Raw genomic sequence first — 17339 nt, forward strand, 5'->3', positions numbered from 1 at the left:
ATGCATGTTCCGTGGGGTATCAATACAATGGGAGGAGATAGAGGAAATCTTGTTCCTAATGTCAAAAGAGATGGTGTTCCAAATCTGCTGAAAGCAAGGTTCTAAAACTCAGTTTCGATACTAGTTTCGACCAGCCAGAACCGAGATATGGTCGAAACCAGGGATTTTTTTCCCAGCCAACTCGTGTTGGTGGTTTTGAGGCCTAGAAAAATGCTTTTTTTGCTCTGGTTTTTTGTATACATCCTGTTTTTTACATTCTAAACACAATGCATGAACTATTTTCACAAAAAAAAGAAAAAACAACAATCAAAATGGTACTTGTGGTTATTGATCCACTAGTGTATGCACCATAGTATTACATACCGTCTCGGAAGGCCATTTCGGCCAGATCGAAATTTCGCCAAAATATTGTATTTTCTCTATGAGTTTTTCTTGGCCATTCTAGGGTGTAAAATGCCAAAATGACCAAAGTATTGAAACAAAATGACTGAAAAACCAAAATTTCGATGAAACGGTTAATTTTTTAAACCGAAATTTCCGAAATATTGAATTTTTTCATTTCGACATAGCATCTCGTCTTGGCCTGGCCGAAATATCCGAAATTTCGGCGAGATTTTGAACTATGGTACGCACAATGTACTAAGAATCATAGTTGTCAAGGGCGACGCTTATTTATGCCAAATATCATTTAAGTAAATGTTTTAACTCAAGATATTATTCATAAATAAGCAAATACCCCCTATTTGAATCCAATAAAAATAGTTAAAAAATTAAATTTCAAAAATATAAAACAACCCCCCAGTTCAAGAACAAAAACTAGATTTTCGGCGGTAGGTACAATTTTCAACTTTAAATGCTGGGGTTTTTCTGAAATCTAAAAATTCCATAAATATATGGTAAAACATAAAAACCAAAAGTGTGGTAAAATATTCATTTGTATTATATTTAAAAATTATTTTCATTCAGAGCAATTATAAACAGCATTCGCGCACACCAACCCTAAAAAGCAGCTTAATCAGAGAACAGAACAGAGAGGCAGAGCGTGATACTGCTGGAGAACAATTGCTCAAAAGACAAAGCAAGTAGGGCAAAAGAAAACATCAGAAGGAAGATGCTTCAGTGAACCCTAGAGCACTCAAAGCGCTAGATGAGCAGAACCGAAAAGAGGAAAGAAAGAAAATCGGAAATAGAAAAGAGGAGAGAGGCGAGGCGTAAAAAGGGTCTCAAGATGGGTGCTGTCCTGTCACCTTGAATCCCCCAACGTAAGGAATTGAATGGTTCACCTACCAACCAGGGCGAGAGAGTAAAGACAAAGAAAGAAACAGTGAGCAGAGACAGATGGTGAAAAGCCTATGGGGAGATGGAAAGGTCAGAGAAAAGAATCTGGAAATCGTAGAGGCTTCATAGTCTCCTTGTCATTCCTTGAAGAGAGCTCATTTGATTGATAATGATATAGAAATTCCCCAAATGAAGTGCATAGTTGGATCATTGGTCCAACTATCTAGTCTGTCCCTGGGAGCATGAAAATTGGCAAGTGTTTAAAAATGAATCGCTCTTTTTGGTAACTATGAATCTATTTTAGAATATAAATCTATAGTGATGTAACTAATGCTTGAACATTTTGGGTGAACTCAAACAGCCCTACAATGGCTTCTTTTGGACCATGGGACTATTATATTTTCCTTCGGAGTGACTAATGATCCAAGGGGCAATGGGAATTCAACCCGCAGAACTGAATAAATTTTAAATGTGGCCCTGTATGGTTTATGGGCTTTCTAGGATCCTCAAATAAAGTCTATGTCTTTTGAAAATAATTTCTAACAAATTAAATCCTAACCCTAGTAAGACAGTAGATAAAATGGAATCAATTGACGTACTATTATCACAGACTTGGACCCCTTCTGCAGTAAATTGGCCATAACTAGCTCAAATTACATTAAAGTCAATGAGTTCAACAAATTCCAACATGAAAAATTCAGGTCATGAGGTAAACAGTGGTAATGTGACTTATGGAACACTGGTCCTCATTCCATTAGCGAGTGGTTTTCTTACTTGATGTCATTGGTCCACTCATCTATTATGATTACTAAAGTCCATAAAGGTTCTCTCCTTCATGACGAATGTCACTGGGAGATCCATTTTCCCAGTTCCCTTTAGTCCTTCCCTTAGCAAGTGGTTTTCTTACTTGATTCGAGTCATCTAGTGAAGTAATAGGCAAATATTTCTAAAATTTGATCATGCAGGGTATTTTGTTCCTCATGTCTAAAGCACTTGAGACCTATTACTTGGCCAAGTTTTCCGTCTAAATCAATGGTGGTCCTTTTTCTCCCTCTTTTAGTGTAAACTAAGTACAGAGTAGGCCCATGGTTTAAAATATGGTTCCATATAATATAATTACGGCAATAATATTTGCAGTATGGTCTTGGGTTATCAGTATCATCAAACATGTCATACAATATTGCTCAGTCTCAACATGTTGTCTACGACAAGCTAAGATACCTAACAGCTCACTGAAATATTGTATGATGCAAACACAGTATTTCTTATGAGCTTCATGTTCACCCTAATGTTTAGTCTTTTGAGAAATCAACCCTTCTGGACCATTTTCTTACAGAACATAACCTCTAATCTGATTATGGATCAGAAACTATAACTCTGATTATAATATCAATAAACTATAATTGTATGCTTGTTATATAATGTCAAGGAACTTGATAGCAATATTATGGAGATTATGTTTGATATGGTTTACTTGTTTTGTCTTACTTTTTCTGGAGAGTCCTTGTATGTCTCAATTCTTGTGTAGTAGTCCATGTTACCTTGTATAATTCACTATTCATTGTTATTGTCAACCCATACATGATGCCAGGAGGCACATGGTTTCTGGGAATTTATCAAAACTTAATAAAATCCTTTTTCCTTTTCCCATATTTTGATATCTGCTGATTATGACATTGGAGATCCTTAACATGGCAGGTTCCAGGTTCACTTAACTCTTCCTATTGTTACATCTTGCAAACTGGAGAATCTGTTTTCACCTGGACGGGGGGGAATCTTTCCTCAGCAACTGACTATGGGCTTCTTGACAGTATTTTGGATGCTATAAATGTATGTAGTCTCCAGTTAAACTTTCTACTACATGTTCTATTATCACTGGCCTGTTTTCCATTTTCTATGTTGAAGGGAATTTTGTTAGAGGTTATGTAATAAGGGTACTTTGAGTACTAGGTTATTATGTTGTATTGTGCTTTTACTTTTTTACCTTTTTACCTCCCTTAGCTATCTTATGTTGGCATGAGGGTAGGTATATATTTTTTCTTACGTCGCTAAGTGAATCAATATAGGGGAGAGAAATCTATTCTCTCCCACAACTCATTACTGCCAACTTCTTCTCCTTCTACCTCCAACTCTCATCTTCTCTTACTACCTTTAAATTTCAACTTGGTACCAGAGCCTCCGGTTTTGGTTTGAGAGTTGTACTACAAGTTCTCCGCTTCTTTTTCCTCTCTTTGGAATCCTATGTTACAAAGGGGTTCCAAAGAAGAGGCTACCATGTATAAAATTTGAAGAAATCATGAGATAAGTTTTCGGATGAAGAATATAGAAGCACCAAGAGGAGATCTCATGTGAAGATGTGGCTATTTGGAGCAAGGGCAGAACAAACAAGGTTACCGCCAGCATTGTAATTGAGCTTCTCTTTCTCTCTCTCTCTCTCTCTCTCACATCTGGCATCCATTGGAGGTGGGATAGGGCTCATTTGCATTGCCCAAGGGTGACCTCCAACTCCCCATGGTCTCGGTTACTGAAGACATGAGTTGTTGGAGCACAACTCATTTCTCCATGGATTGACAGGTACTGCCAGCCCTGTTTTTGCTCCTTGTATGTGAAATGCTATGTGTGATGCTTCCGGTTGCTTTGTATTGGTGACCTACCTAGTTTGGATCTCTTAAGTTTTCATGGGCATGGAACTAAATCTCGGTCAAAACTTGCAGTTTCAACTGAAATATATCGGTTTTGGAACTTTCTAAGATGAAACCTAAGGTTGATACTGGATCGTATCAAGTTTCGACCATATTTCACATGCTTCGTAGTTTTGACCAGTTCAAACCAGCCCATGACATTTTGAATTTTCCGAGAAAAATACCAGGTTTTGACCAGGTTTCAGTCGAAATCTGGGAAATCTCGATTTCAGCCAGGGTAAAAACCAACCTCGATTTCAGTTCTTGTGGTGAAGTTGTCATCTGGCGCAAGGTATTATGGTTCCCAAGCTGCATGCATCCCTTGCCATAGCTTCACCCTTTGGAGTTCTCTTCGCTGTTGTCTCCCCACCCAGGCTTTCCTTCTTAGTAGGCACATTCCTGTGTCTCCCCACTGCAATCTTTGTTGGAATGGGCTAGAAGATGTGGATCAGCTGTTCTTTAGCTGCCCTTTCTCCTCGAAGATTTGGTCCCGGCTTCTCGCTTGTTGCTGGCCGGCGGATTCTTCCTTTCCATAGAGAATGGATTTAGGTTGACATGACCTTTGGAGGTTCCTCTTTTTTTGACCGAGTGGGTAAACTTGCTTTCAGTGTTGCTATTCATCACATATGGCTTCAGTGCAACCTTAGAAGATGGACTACCCACTCCAGATCTTTTTATTAGATTTAGGATTCCATCTCCTTCGACATCAAAAGCAGACTGTTGGAAGTCCCTCTCCGTTTTATCTATTACCATGGTAAGGATAAGAAGAACGACAATGTTTAGCAAACATTGTCGTTCTTCTTATCCTTACCATGGTAATAGATCAATGATTCCTTTTCATATTGTGCATTTTGATGTTTGGGGACCTACTCCCACTACCTCTTTATTTGACTATCGTTATTTTGTATCATTTGTTGATGATTGCTCCTATACCACATGGACCTTTTAGATGAAACATAAAAGTGAGGTCTATGATGGATTAATGGTTTTTAAAATTTTTATCAAATGATTTGCACTCAATTTGATACTAGAATTAAAATTGTTTGCTCTGATAAGGAGGAGAGGTACATGTATGGTAGACTCCAACACATTTTTACCAATAATGGCATTGTCCATTAGCTTGCTTGTGTTGACACACCCCAACACAATGGGGTAGCTGAGAGAAAAAGTCACCATATATTTGAAGTCACTACAAGTCTGCTATTTGGCATGCATGTCTCTAAGACTTTTTGGTTTGATGCCCTTCTTACTATTGCGTTCTTAGTCAACCGTATGCCTACTAGTCTTCTTGGTTCCAAATCCCCTTTGGAAATTCTGTTCCCTAGGCTTTTGCTTTCTCTCTTCCTCCCAAGGTATGTGGGTGTGTTTGCTATGTTCATATTAATAAGTTTGCTCGGACTAAACTTGACCCTAAGGCCCTCTCTTGGGTATTCTCCTTCTACCAAAGGTTATAAGTACTACCATCCCTCTTCCCAAAGGCAACTTCTCTCCAAAGAATGTCACCTTCTTTGAATATGTGCCTTTCTTTACTCCTCATCAACACCCTCTTTAGGGGGAAAATAGTGGAAGTGAAGAGGCTGCCGTTAACATTACTTTTTGTTTCCCCTTTGTCTATTCCTTTGTTTCTGCTTAATGTGGAGAAACACAAGGAAGTAGATGTTACTGACGTATTAGATCATTTAGGGGGAGCAAGTAATGAGGAGTTATTGGTGTACAAAGAAAGTGAAAGAAGACCTGCTAAGAGTCCTCTTTGGATCCACTTCTTGAGCTCCACCTTCCTCAGTCAAGTAATACCCGTTCTCCTCCTTCTGAGTTAGATCTTCTCATCGATATTCCAAAGGGAAACAAAGCTTGTTAATCCTATAGCCAAGTTTATTTTCTACGATGCTATCTCTTCTAAAGGTGTTGCCTTCTCTACTGCTATTTCCTTTACTCCCATTCCTAAGAATGTCATTGAAGCCATGTCTAACCTAAAGTGGAAGGAAGCCATGTGTGAGGAAATGAGGGCTCTTGAGAAGAATTGTACTTGGAAGTTAGTTGATCTTCCCAAGAGGAGAGTTCCGGTTGGATATAGATGGGTCTACTCAATCAAATACCGATCAGATGGCACTGTTTAGAGGTATAAGGCTAGGTTGGTAGCCAAAGGATATAGTCTAGTGTATGGGGTTGACTATCAGGAGACATTTTCTTTTGTGGTTAAACACAATTTGATGAGAGTTCTCTTATCATTGGCGGCCAATAAAGATTGGCCATTGTATTAGCTGGATGTAAAGAATGCATTCCTTCATGGAGACTTGGAAGAGGAAGTGTATATGCATACTCCACCAGGCTTAAAGTCTCCCTCAACTGAAGGGAAAGTGTGTCCCCTCAAGAAAGCTCTATATGTCCTCAAACAGTCCCCAAAGTCTTGGTATGAGAGGTTTACATAGGCTATTCTGAAAAATGGATATACCCAAAGTCAAACTGACCATACTTTATTTAACCGGCGAGGTAATGGTACTATCATTGCCCTAATTTTCTATGTGGATGATATTGTGGTGAATGGAAATGACAGGGTTAAGATAAACAAACTGAAGTCCTACTTAGCTTAACATTTTGAGATTAAGGACCTTAGACATTAATTTCTTGGGGATTGACGTGTCTTGATCACAGAAGGGAATAAATATCTATCAAAGGAAGTTTGTGCTGGATTTGTTGAAAGAAACAGGAATGTTGGGTTGTAAACTAGCAAACTCTCCTATTAAGCAAAATACAAGTTAGAAGAAGATTGTAGTCCATCCCTTATTGATGCAGGGAAGTACCAGAGACTAGTGAGGAAGCTGATCTATCTCTCTCTAACTCGCCCAGATATCACCTATGCAGTTGGGGTGGTGAATCAGCTTATGCACGCCTCTAAGAGTAGGCACTTGGATGTTGTATATCACATCCTCAGGTACTTGAAGTCCACCCCATGGAAAGGGCTAGTATATGGCAGACATAACCGATTGAGAATAGAAGGCTACATTGATGTTGATTGGGCTGGTTTAGCTTTTGACAAACGGTCTACATCAAGCTATTCCACATTTGTGGGTGGTAACCGGGTCATATGGAGGGGCAAAAAAACAAAGCCTGTTTTGGCTCAATCAAGTGCAGAGGTAGAATTCAGGGTTATGGCTTATGGAGTATGTGAACTCCTATGGTTGAGAAGGCTGGTCCAAGTGTTGGGATTTGATATTGAGTCACCTATGCGACTCTATTGTGATAATAAGGTTGCTATAAGTATAATCCATAATCCCATGCAACATGACCGGACAAAGCATATTGAAGTGGACCGACATTTCATTAAGGAGAAGATTGACTCTGGCTACATATGCACCCCTTTTGTGAGCACAGGCGACCAATTGGTTGATATCTTTACCAAAGGGCTCATCGCTCAGTTCAATATTCTTCTACGCAAGTTGGGAATGTATGACATTTATTCTCCAGCTCATAGTTCAAAAACTCATCTCGACAAGGTCGAGACGACCGAGATCTCGGCGTGTTTGTGTATTTTTTGGTTTCGATATGATGTTTCAGTGGGCAAATGACTATAGTTGTCTCCGAAACTCTAAGGGAAGCTTGTTTTCGGCTGAATAAACATATTTAAATCTTCAAATTGTAAAAAAAAAAAAAAAAACCAATTTGGTGTTTTGGATTTGCACCCTTGGTTGGCAATAAACGTCGAGCCCTTAATGTAATATTGCCTATTCTACACATTGTTTGATTGCTACGAGACATAATTGGCAAGTAAAACAAGTGAATTATGCAATATTGGATGAAGACACATAATATTAAATGATTATTTAAGTGTGAACAATGCATATTACATAGACACCCAATCCAATTACAATGAACAATACATAAGTCATAGATACCCTAGGCTTCCACTTCCCAACTCCCAACAATACAAGACTATGAGTATGTGATTGTCTACTGATATGAACTATGATGTGCTGGATCAAGTCCACTCATGGTCCGATGGAGACGACGTGCATTGTCCTCTGTCTGCATGACATATGAATGCCACATCATAGTGTTCAAGAAGAAATAAGAGTAGTCCTCCACAACTGCCCTGTAAATGGTCTCATCTACATATTGCATGTAACCTATCCTAGGGTATAGGTCACTGCAATGTGAAGAGCCAGCCATTGAGCCACTCTCATAAGATCCATATGGATGCATGTATGGCTGGTGGGCTGGGTAGGAGAAAAAACTGTCGACAAAGGATGATCCAATATGTCCCTGTGACTGTGAGTAGGCATCATACTCAAAACTGGGAACGGATGAAGAAGATGCATGCTCCCCAACACCAATGAAATGCCTATATGGATTGTACTCTAAGATGGCCCTGCCTGCTTCCTCCACTTTCCCCTATACTTATCCCTCCCATAGTGCTAGACAAGCTATCTGAAGTGTGCATGCTCAGCTCAAACCCTGAAATTCAAAACTTCAAAAATGAAGAATCCTTGGACTCAAAGTACAAGACAAAAAATTAATGAAATAAGGAAAGACATTTTATGGTCCTTCCTTCTTGTGAAATCCAAATAAAAAAGTAACGAAATAAAGAAAGATATCAACTAAAGATAAATAGCTGGGAACATTTGAGAGAGGGAGCAGGAGAGAGAGTACAGTCTTATTCGATTTTTTGTTGGCCAGTTTTGGTTCAGTTTTGACACCCTTACCAGTAGTGCCGTATGATGTTGAATTCTGGGCAACAAAGGGACAGCGTGTACATAAAGTGATTCCGAAGAGGTGAGTGGCAAGAGTAGGAAAGACAGGATAAGCATGTGAAGGAACTTCGGAGCTGCATCAGTAGGTGTCAAGGTGACAAGATGGGTGAAGATTGATCCATATGGCAAGTGGTTAGAAAATAAAAGAATACGCAATTTTTTATTGAAATTTGGTGGTCACAGTTTTGAACAAGGAAACAGCCTCTCCACGAACAGTGGGGATAAGGCTGTGTACATATGCCCCTCCCTAGACCCTGCAGTAGTGGGCGCCTCATGCACTGGGTGTGCCCTTATGACATTTTCTATGGCTTTAAATACATTTGTGCAGCTGAATCCACTTAGTTGAAACCTCAATGCCTCTGCCTCACATTTTCTCATATTTCATTGGTTTTTAGTTCATTTGTAAGTACTTATTTACATAAGTATCTTCATCTTCTAGAATTAATGATCATTTTAATAAGTTATCCATTGTGTTAATTATCAACAAATGGAGTTCATTTTTTGCATCACCCAGAATGTGCTGACCAGAAAAGAAACAAGAAACAAATATTGTGTTAATAACTGAACTTTTATGAACCTAACTTTCTTACTAGAAGTCTATTAACAGGCTAACATATGTTCTCCTGTATAATCCAAATTGTTTTTCAATTTTAATGCTATTGCAGCCCACATGGCAACCTGTATCAGTTAGGGAAGGCAGTGAACCTGATGTTTTCTGGAATGCAATTGGTGGGAAGGCGGAGTATCCAAGGGAAAAGGAGACCAAAAGATATGAAAAGGATCCACATTTGTTTACTTGTACCTCTACACAAGGTGAACTCATTCATTTAATTTTTTTTTCTTGTTCTCTGAAAGATAATGAAGTTCTGCTTTGGCTCAGCAAACATTTCTAATGGCTGGCTGTGGTTGTTTTGCTACTCCATCGGATTGTGATTTACTCAGGTGATTTCAAGGTACACATGGCATACATGTTTTTATGGGTTCCCATATTTCTTTGATATTGCAACTTAGGAGAAGTTAAAATATCAATTAGATGCAGTGGAGAGTAGTATTAATTAAGTTTCAAAAAAAGAAGAAGAATATAGTAATCATTTATGACTTGGCATTAGTTTGTCAGAATATTGCTCCTAATGTGCAGTTTCTCAGAAATTTCCTAGAAATTTTCAAATGAAGAATTCAAGCATTCTGCAGTATCAGCTTTAAGTCTTAACTATGTCATTGAATTTGTTTTATGTAACAATCTGTTCCTGTTTTAGACAAATATGGCCTGATTCAACATAATTGTTTTGTTATTATTATTAGCTCTGGTTTCATGCATGGCAAACCTAGGGAGAGTTTCTTGTGACATCCAAATATTGATAGTTCATTTGGGGCCCAAATTTTGTGGACAGGTCCCAAGGTCCCATGTTCACATATCAAATTTCAACCCAAATAGGGTTTGCCAGCTGGCACATGAGGATTATGGGGGAGTGAACAGTAGTGGTCGGAGTAGTTGGTGTGCATAGACATACACAAGGATGCATGCCAATGCACGGGTGGTATTTGATTGAATTAGGCTCTGAAATTTGACATGTGGCTAATCCAGACCATGTCCTCTCTATCCAACGGTTGGAATAACCACGTCCCTTGTCCACATGGAATAACAACAGTGGGAAGGTGCAGGATCCCCTTCCTAAGAGGGTAGCGTAAAGAGTCTTTTGCCTATTGTTATTTATCATCATCATTATTATTATTTTTAACTTTTAAATAGACTGTTGAATGGCCAACCATGTCACGACTTCTACCCTTATATTTTCAGTGGTTGAAATTAAGTTGCTCAAAACTTTCCAAAGTTGAAATTAATAAAAATAATAATTATTATTATTATTAGGGTAAATTACAAAACACCCCCTGAAAACGGAACAAATCTCAAGTCTCCCCCTCTTATCTGAAAATACTCAACCGTCCCCCTCTACACTAACTGTATTATCTTCAGTCAAACCAAAAAGTGAAATGTCATATTTAACCTTAACCCATCCCTTTGTAACCCAACCTAACCTAACCAACCCTAACTATGGTTTCAAACCCAACTCTCTCTCTCTCTCTCTCTTTTGTAACTCTCAGAGACGGCAGCAGCGGTGGTTGTTTCAGGCAAAACGAGCTGTCCGTTCGCCTGTCATCATCTCCAAGCTAGAGGGAGGGAGGGAGGGATGGAGAAGGTGAAGATGACAAGCCCATTTAGACTGTCATCTCTTCTTCGTCTCGAGAAAGACCCGAAATTGGCTCTCCAGTTATTCCGAAACCTCCTCTCCTACGATCTCATCATCTCCAAGCTTGGCCGTGCCAAAATGTTCGATGAAATGGAGGAAATCCTTGACCAGATGAAAGTGGAGAATCGGTTCTCTCCCAACGAGGTTGTCCTCTGCAACGTCATCACCTTCTACGGCCGTTCTCGCTTGTACAAGCAAGTTCTGTGAACCTACGATCGAATCTCCTCCTTTCGCTGCCAGAGAACGGTGGGATCGTTGAATTCTCTTCTCAAAGCACTCTTGAACTGTAGAAGACTTGATAAGATACGAGAAATTTACTTGGATATTGATCAATACTCATCTCCTGATGCCAGTACATATAATATCCTTATCGATGCGGCTTGTGTGAGTAATTCCTTGGATGTTGCATGGGACTTGTTCAATGAAATGCGGCAAAAGGGTATTCAACCAAATGTAGTTACTTTTGGAACTTTGATTTCTGCCCTTTGCAAGAGTTCGAAGTTGGAACATATTTGTTCACGGCAACAGCAATGAAGAGGGGAAGAGTAATGGGAGGAGGAAGGAGGAGAAGATGAAATTAGGGCTTGATAGAGGGTTGGGTTCAGATAGTTCTTCAGAGAGTAGGGAGATTTTGCTCTCAGAGAGTTGCAGGTCATATGAGGAAGAAAGTGGTGTGAGGAAGAAGATCAATTTGGGGTTTTTTTAGATTTCAAGGGTAAAATAGTAACTACACAATGGTCAAGGGTAGTTTAGGGTTTTAAAAAAATTTAAGCAGCTGGCTTCATAAGTTAACAGCATAAAACTAATGGTAGGGACTAATCTGTAATATAGGGCTCTAAAGCAGGGGGTGTTCTGAGTATTTTCAGATAAGAGGGGGTGACTTGAGATTCGCTCCGTTTTTAGGGGGTGTTTCATAATTTTCCCTTAGTATTATTATTTTAATGATAACTTTTAATAGACCATTGGACAGCCAACCATGACACGACTTCTAGCCTTATATTTAAAGTGTTTTCTTATTTCCACTTGGGAATGTTGGATTGGGCTAAAACCACTCTGATAGGAAATCTTTGCCTTTTTTGTTGTTGTTGTGATGATGATAATGTAGTGTAGTATATGGTAATAATTTCTTTGAAAATGATAAAGTAATTAAACTAATACACATTCATATAGTGTGGTCTATCATGCAACAAAAATAGAGACGAATTGAAATTATTTCTGATAATAATTATCTGCTTTATGCATTGCTGCAGTTTTAGTATCTATCCCTTCATTAGATGGTTTTATGACTAATTTTTCATTTTAAAATTAAAAGAAGTAAGAGCCATTTATTTTTTACTTAAGCAAACAATGTATGCATCAACAAATATGGCCTCATTTTGATTTGCTTGAAAATTAGAAGGCCTTTTCTGGTGGTGGTTGATGATAAATATAATAATTTTTGGGGTGCTATCAGGTCATGTTTCATATTGGAATACTTAATTCACGAATGAATACTTTTTCCTGGGTCCATGTACTGACTCTTTGGTAAAATTAAACTCTTCAAGTTTTTCAATGACTTCACCAAGTGAAGGTCTGAAACCAAAAGAACATATTCAATCCCAAGCTAGTGTGATTTAAAAAAAAAAAAAAAATCTTGAACACTGATTGTCAGCCATTATTATATAATGTATAGAGGTCTTTTTGAAGACTCTGAATTAGAATTTCTCAGCTTCTTTTATTTTTTTCATTGTTATATAATCTTTACAGGTAAAAGAGATCTTCAACTTCAATCAGGATGATTTAACTACTGAGGACATATTGGTACTGGACTGCTATAGTGAAATCTATGTCTGGATAGGGCGCCATGCAAATGTTAGATCAAAACAAGAAGCTCTTACTCTAGGCATGGTAATAAAAAATCTGGACTTCATTTTGTTCTCTTGTTATCTTAACATTTGTTTTACAAAGGGACTGTTTGGTATCTGTAAATCTGTAGGCATGTAATTTTATATTACCCAATGCCCGACCATGCATGATCTGGATTGTCAGGCAATGGTCACTTCCATGGGCTGTTTCCCAATCCATACAGTAAGATGATCATACTGGTCTCAAGAACTGTTTGATGAATTTGGCTCTTTTACCTTATGGTTAAGACTTAAGACAGTCTTTGCCCCAAAATTTCCAAACTGCCTCTGACTAATGTGATGAGGCACTACTTTTAACAGTCTGGTTGATGCATCAGTACGCATAGGCTATAATTAATAATAGAGCAGTATAAGACACTACATGTGGTTGAGATGGATAAATAAGCAGCCTGATCTTGATGCCCTGTTTGTTTGTGTTTTGTTTTCATATATTTTTCTCATGTAACTTACAGAAATTCCTCGAGACGGACATTCTTGTTGAAGGGCTATCTTTGGAGACTCCTATATATGTTGTCTCAGAAGGGTATGAACCATCTTTCTTCACGCGGTTCTTTGTATGGGATTCCTCAAAGACCCGTGTAAGTATGTCATTTCTCATCATCTAATGGTGAATCTTTAATGGCTGTTGTAATTTTTCTCTCTCTCTCTCTCTCTCTCTATACATATATATATATATATATATATATGTTGTGTGTGTGAGTGTGTGATTGTACATTGATTTCTTGCTTTTGCCTTTTAGATGCATGGTAACTCATTTGAGAGGAAGCTTGCAATTTTGAAAGGACAGAAGCAAAAGATGGAAGTAAGTAACTGTATTTATTGCTTCTTATTATTATCATTTAACTTCAATTCCATATTTTTTTCTCTCATGGAAAGTTCCGTTTGGTATAGTGTGGCTTATTATCATACTTTACTCCATCAAGCCTGAAATATTTGAATACAACAACAGCCAACTCAGCCTTACCCCAACTTAATGGGGTCGGCGACATGGATCCAAACCAAACAAAGTATGGAAAACATAGTTTTAACCTAAAAAAGGGAAAGAGATGAGAGAAAGATGGGAAATAAATAGAGATATGAAAGATGAAAGATAGTAAGAGGAAAGAGGCATAGCCCAAATCATCAGGAGAATCTCAGCTAAATGGGGTCTGCGACATGGATCCTTGACCTCCAGTAGGCTCTATCCGAGGTCATACTTGGAACAAGCCCTAGCCTATGCATGTCCTTCCCCACCTCTTCTCCTATGGTCATTTTTGGTCTGCCCCTAGCTCTTTTAACTCCTTCAATCGGAATCATATCACTCCTCCTTACTGGGGCGTCACTAGGCCTTCTTTGAATATGACCATACCACCTTAAGCAACTCTCTTGTAGTTTGTCATTGATCGGGGCTACTCCCAAGTCCGATCTAATATGTTCATTCCGTACTTTATTCTCCTTGTTTTTTCACACATCCATCTTAACATCCTCATCTCTGCTACACAAAGCTTGTCAATATGACACTTCTTAACGGCCCAACATTCTGCCACATACATCATGGCCGGTCGAACTACAGTCCTATCGAATTTTCCTTTAAGTTTTAAAGGAAAATGCCAGTCACACAACACTCCGGACGCACCTCTCCACTTCATCCATCCCACTTTAATTTTCTGTGAAACATCATCCTCTATGTCACCTTCTTTATTTATGATAGACCCTAGATATCTAAAATAGTCACTTTGCGGTATCTCTCTTTCCTCAATTCGCACCATATCAGTATCCATCATAGTGTGACTAAAATTACACATCATACACTCCGTCTTCGATCTATCATCAAGCCTGCTATATTTTAATGACTATTTATGATAAAGATGGCTCATTCATTAAAAAACACTTGTATAATTAGATTCTTAATCTTTATCATCCTGCATTATTGGCAGGAATGTTTGCAAAGCTTGTTCATGCAGGCCTCTTGGTGAAAATTTATTTGCTTTTGTTAAAAAATTATTTATCCACCCGTGTCTGCCTTTGGATAGTCCGCCGTGTTAAAACTTCTGTATGATATACATATTGTTTCCTCCCTTTCCTATAAGGTCGGCCTTTTAGAGGAAGCGGTTTCTACATAGTATCAGAGCAGGCAGGGGTCACGGTATCGAGTCCCCCTGGGAGCGGGCAGGTGTTAAAAAATTATTTATCCACCCATGTCCCCCTTTGGATAATCCACCGTGTTAAAAGCTCTTGTATGATATACATATTGTTTCCTCCCTTTCCTATAAGGTCGGCCTTTTAGAGGAAGCGGTTTCTACAGCTTTATTATAGATTTTGAGAGAATTCAATAACAAATAGAATATGAATTTATATTGAGTCAGAAATTTGGCCATTTATTCCCCCTCTAAATGTCAATTATGTGAATATCACTGATAATTGTCCAAGATATTGCAGAGAAAAAGGAAGGCATTTTATACGGAAATGATTAACTTCAATTGTGCATGCATATTTTCACTTTTTTTTAATTCCGAGGATGATATTACAAGCTGTATTCTCACTCTTTCTAGCTGCAGTGTTACATGGTTAAAAAATGACTAATTGAAGCATTTCTCCATACAGTCACCTCAAAGAAGTAGTAGGAAAGCAAATGATACATACTCCTCTGGATCTCATCCAGAACGTTCCCAAAGCAAAACTGTCAGTTCTGAAAGGCTTAGAAGAAGCGTATCTCCCGCAACTCCTGTCTCAGGTTCAAATTTTGAGGCAGCAAGGAACAACCAATTTTCTAGCACAACTCCAATAGCCAGGGAACTCTTTTCAACAACTTCTCCTGATCACGATACTGCTGGTAATGATGCTTCTCTAGATTTGTACAGAGAGGAAATAAGAATTAGTTTCATATGTCATCTTGTTTCAACAGAATTAGCTGGATGACCATTTTGTCTTTCCATTCTATGGTTAGAACCCTCCATGCCTGTGTGATTGACATGTAGAGGGGTCCAATTCCATTTGATGGATCCACCAAAGATATCTTCTAGGGAAAACACTGATTGCTTGTTTCTTTTTGGCTTTCTTGACTCTCACTGTGGTTAGGCTTTCTCATACTTTATCCTCTCTGTTACTGAACTTCTTTTATATATATACATAGGTATGTTTGTTTTTCATAATTATTCATAATCATCTGTTGATTGGATGGTATTCAATCACACTATTTGATCTACCGAAGTTCCTAGGTTAGGATTCTGGGTGGTAAGCAAGGCCCTTTCTGCAACCTTGCCATGCCCATAAGGGTAGACAGCTTCTTGTCTTGTTGTCCTGACTAACTTTTCCTTCTTGTGAATTAGCGCATTTTCAGTTGTGCTGGTTTATTTGCTTCAACAACTTAAATATATATATATATCACAGCAAGATGATTGTTATGACTAGACTGTGCTTTCACAGATGGGTCGTTAGTATCTGTAGAAGTGGAAGAGCCAAGTTCCATGGAGAAAGCAAGTCTCATGAAGGTTGATGGAACTGAAGTTGGTGAGGAATTGGAAAGTTTCCCATATGAACAATTAAAAGTGACGTCCAACAACCCAGTGACAGACATAGATGTGACTAAAAGAGAGGTATAACCCTTTTTTTTCTTCCTAATGCTGAAAAGTCTGCTAAGAATGGGTATTAATGACTACTTCCTGAATATATCTTATCTCTGATGGTGTGTAGGCATATCTGTCCCACGAAGAGTTTCAAGAGAAGTTTGGGATGACAAAGAAAGCCTTCTATGTGCTGCCTAAATGGAAACAGGACAAGCAGAAAAAATCCCTCCATCTTTTTTAAGGGAAATGACCTTGATAATGAAGGCAGACGGCCACATTGATGACAAACTTGTTGATGGGGATGAATGGTTCTGTTTTTTCATTTTCCTCAAGAGGAAATTGAGACAAAATTTTGCTAAGGTGCTGACAAGCCTTGGACGATCTTTCAAGCTCTAGTAACTCCAGTAGCAAAGCATGGCTTGCTAAGTCTCCAAAGAAATAAGTCCCTAAAATCACCCTATGCTATATTCTGTGAGAAGCATGGGGCAGCCTTGGACATCCAAATGCAAAGCTAAAATATTTTTGTTAGTCATTAATCATTATTTCTCTGTAAAAACAAAAGAATATTCAGAACATGGTAATCCTCAGAGAATAAACAATCTTTTTGCTATTTGGAAAACTATAGTTGGTAAAGATTTTATTTATTGGGGATATTTTTATTTCTTTCCAGAGGATGGAAGTTTGTAGTGAGCCATTTGGAAAACTATAGTTAGTAAATGTTTTATATATTGGGGGTACGATATCTGGTATGCCGTCACTTGTATTAGTGGGTTGATTATGAAGGGCCATTAAGAGGCTGTAAGGGCCGAAGGTAGGTCACAAGGCCCAGAGGAATCACAGCTTTGCTCAACTCCAGACCACATTAACAATTTGATTGTTGCTTCAATATCATGCAGCTCCTCCTCTTGAGCTGCTTAGGAAGAACATCTCCATC

At 38.5% G+C, this 17339-nt stretch overlaps 1 protein-coding gene across 3 annotated transcripts in view; it reads left to right on the forward strand.

Moving 5' to 3' along the window:
• LOC122671840 (villin-1) overlaps positions 1-17018 on the forward strand; it is a 50018-nt gene extending 33000 nt beyond the window's left edge. For 2 of the 3 annotated variants that reach the window (XM_043869287.1, XM_043869289.1), the window contains 9 exons: positions 2977-3108; positions 9373-9520; positions 9650-9660; positions 12703-12843; positions 13313-13438; positions 13600-13662; positions 15444-15672; positions 16266-16435; positions 16533-17018. In XM_043869287.1, coding sequence (XP_043725222.1) covers positions 2977-3108; positions 9373-9520; positions 9650-9660; positions 12703-12843; positions 13313-13438; positions 13600-13662; positions 15444-15672; positions 16266-16435; positions 16533-16646 — 1134 coding nt within the window. In that variant the 3' untranslated portion in view covers positions 16647-17018. The remainder of the gene's footprint in view (positions 1-2976; positions 3109-9372; positions 9521-9649; positions 9661-12702; positions 12844-13312; positions 13439-13599; positions 13663-15443; positions 15673-16265; positions 16436-16532) is intronic. The other variant, XM_043869288.1, reaches the window with a different exon arrangement.
• Positions 17019-17339: the final 321 nt, after the last annotated feature.

Source organism: Telopea speciosissima, chromosome 8 (assembly GCF_018873765.1).
Source record: "Telopea speciosissima isolate NSW1024214 ecotype Mountain lineage chromosome 8, Tspe_v1, whole genome shotgun sequence".
NCBI lineage: Eukaryota > Viridiplantae > Streptophyta > Magnoliopsida > Proteales > Proteaceae > Telopea > Telopea speciosissima.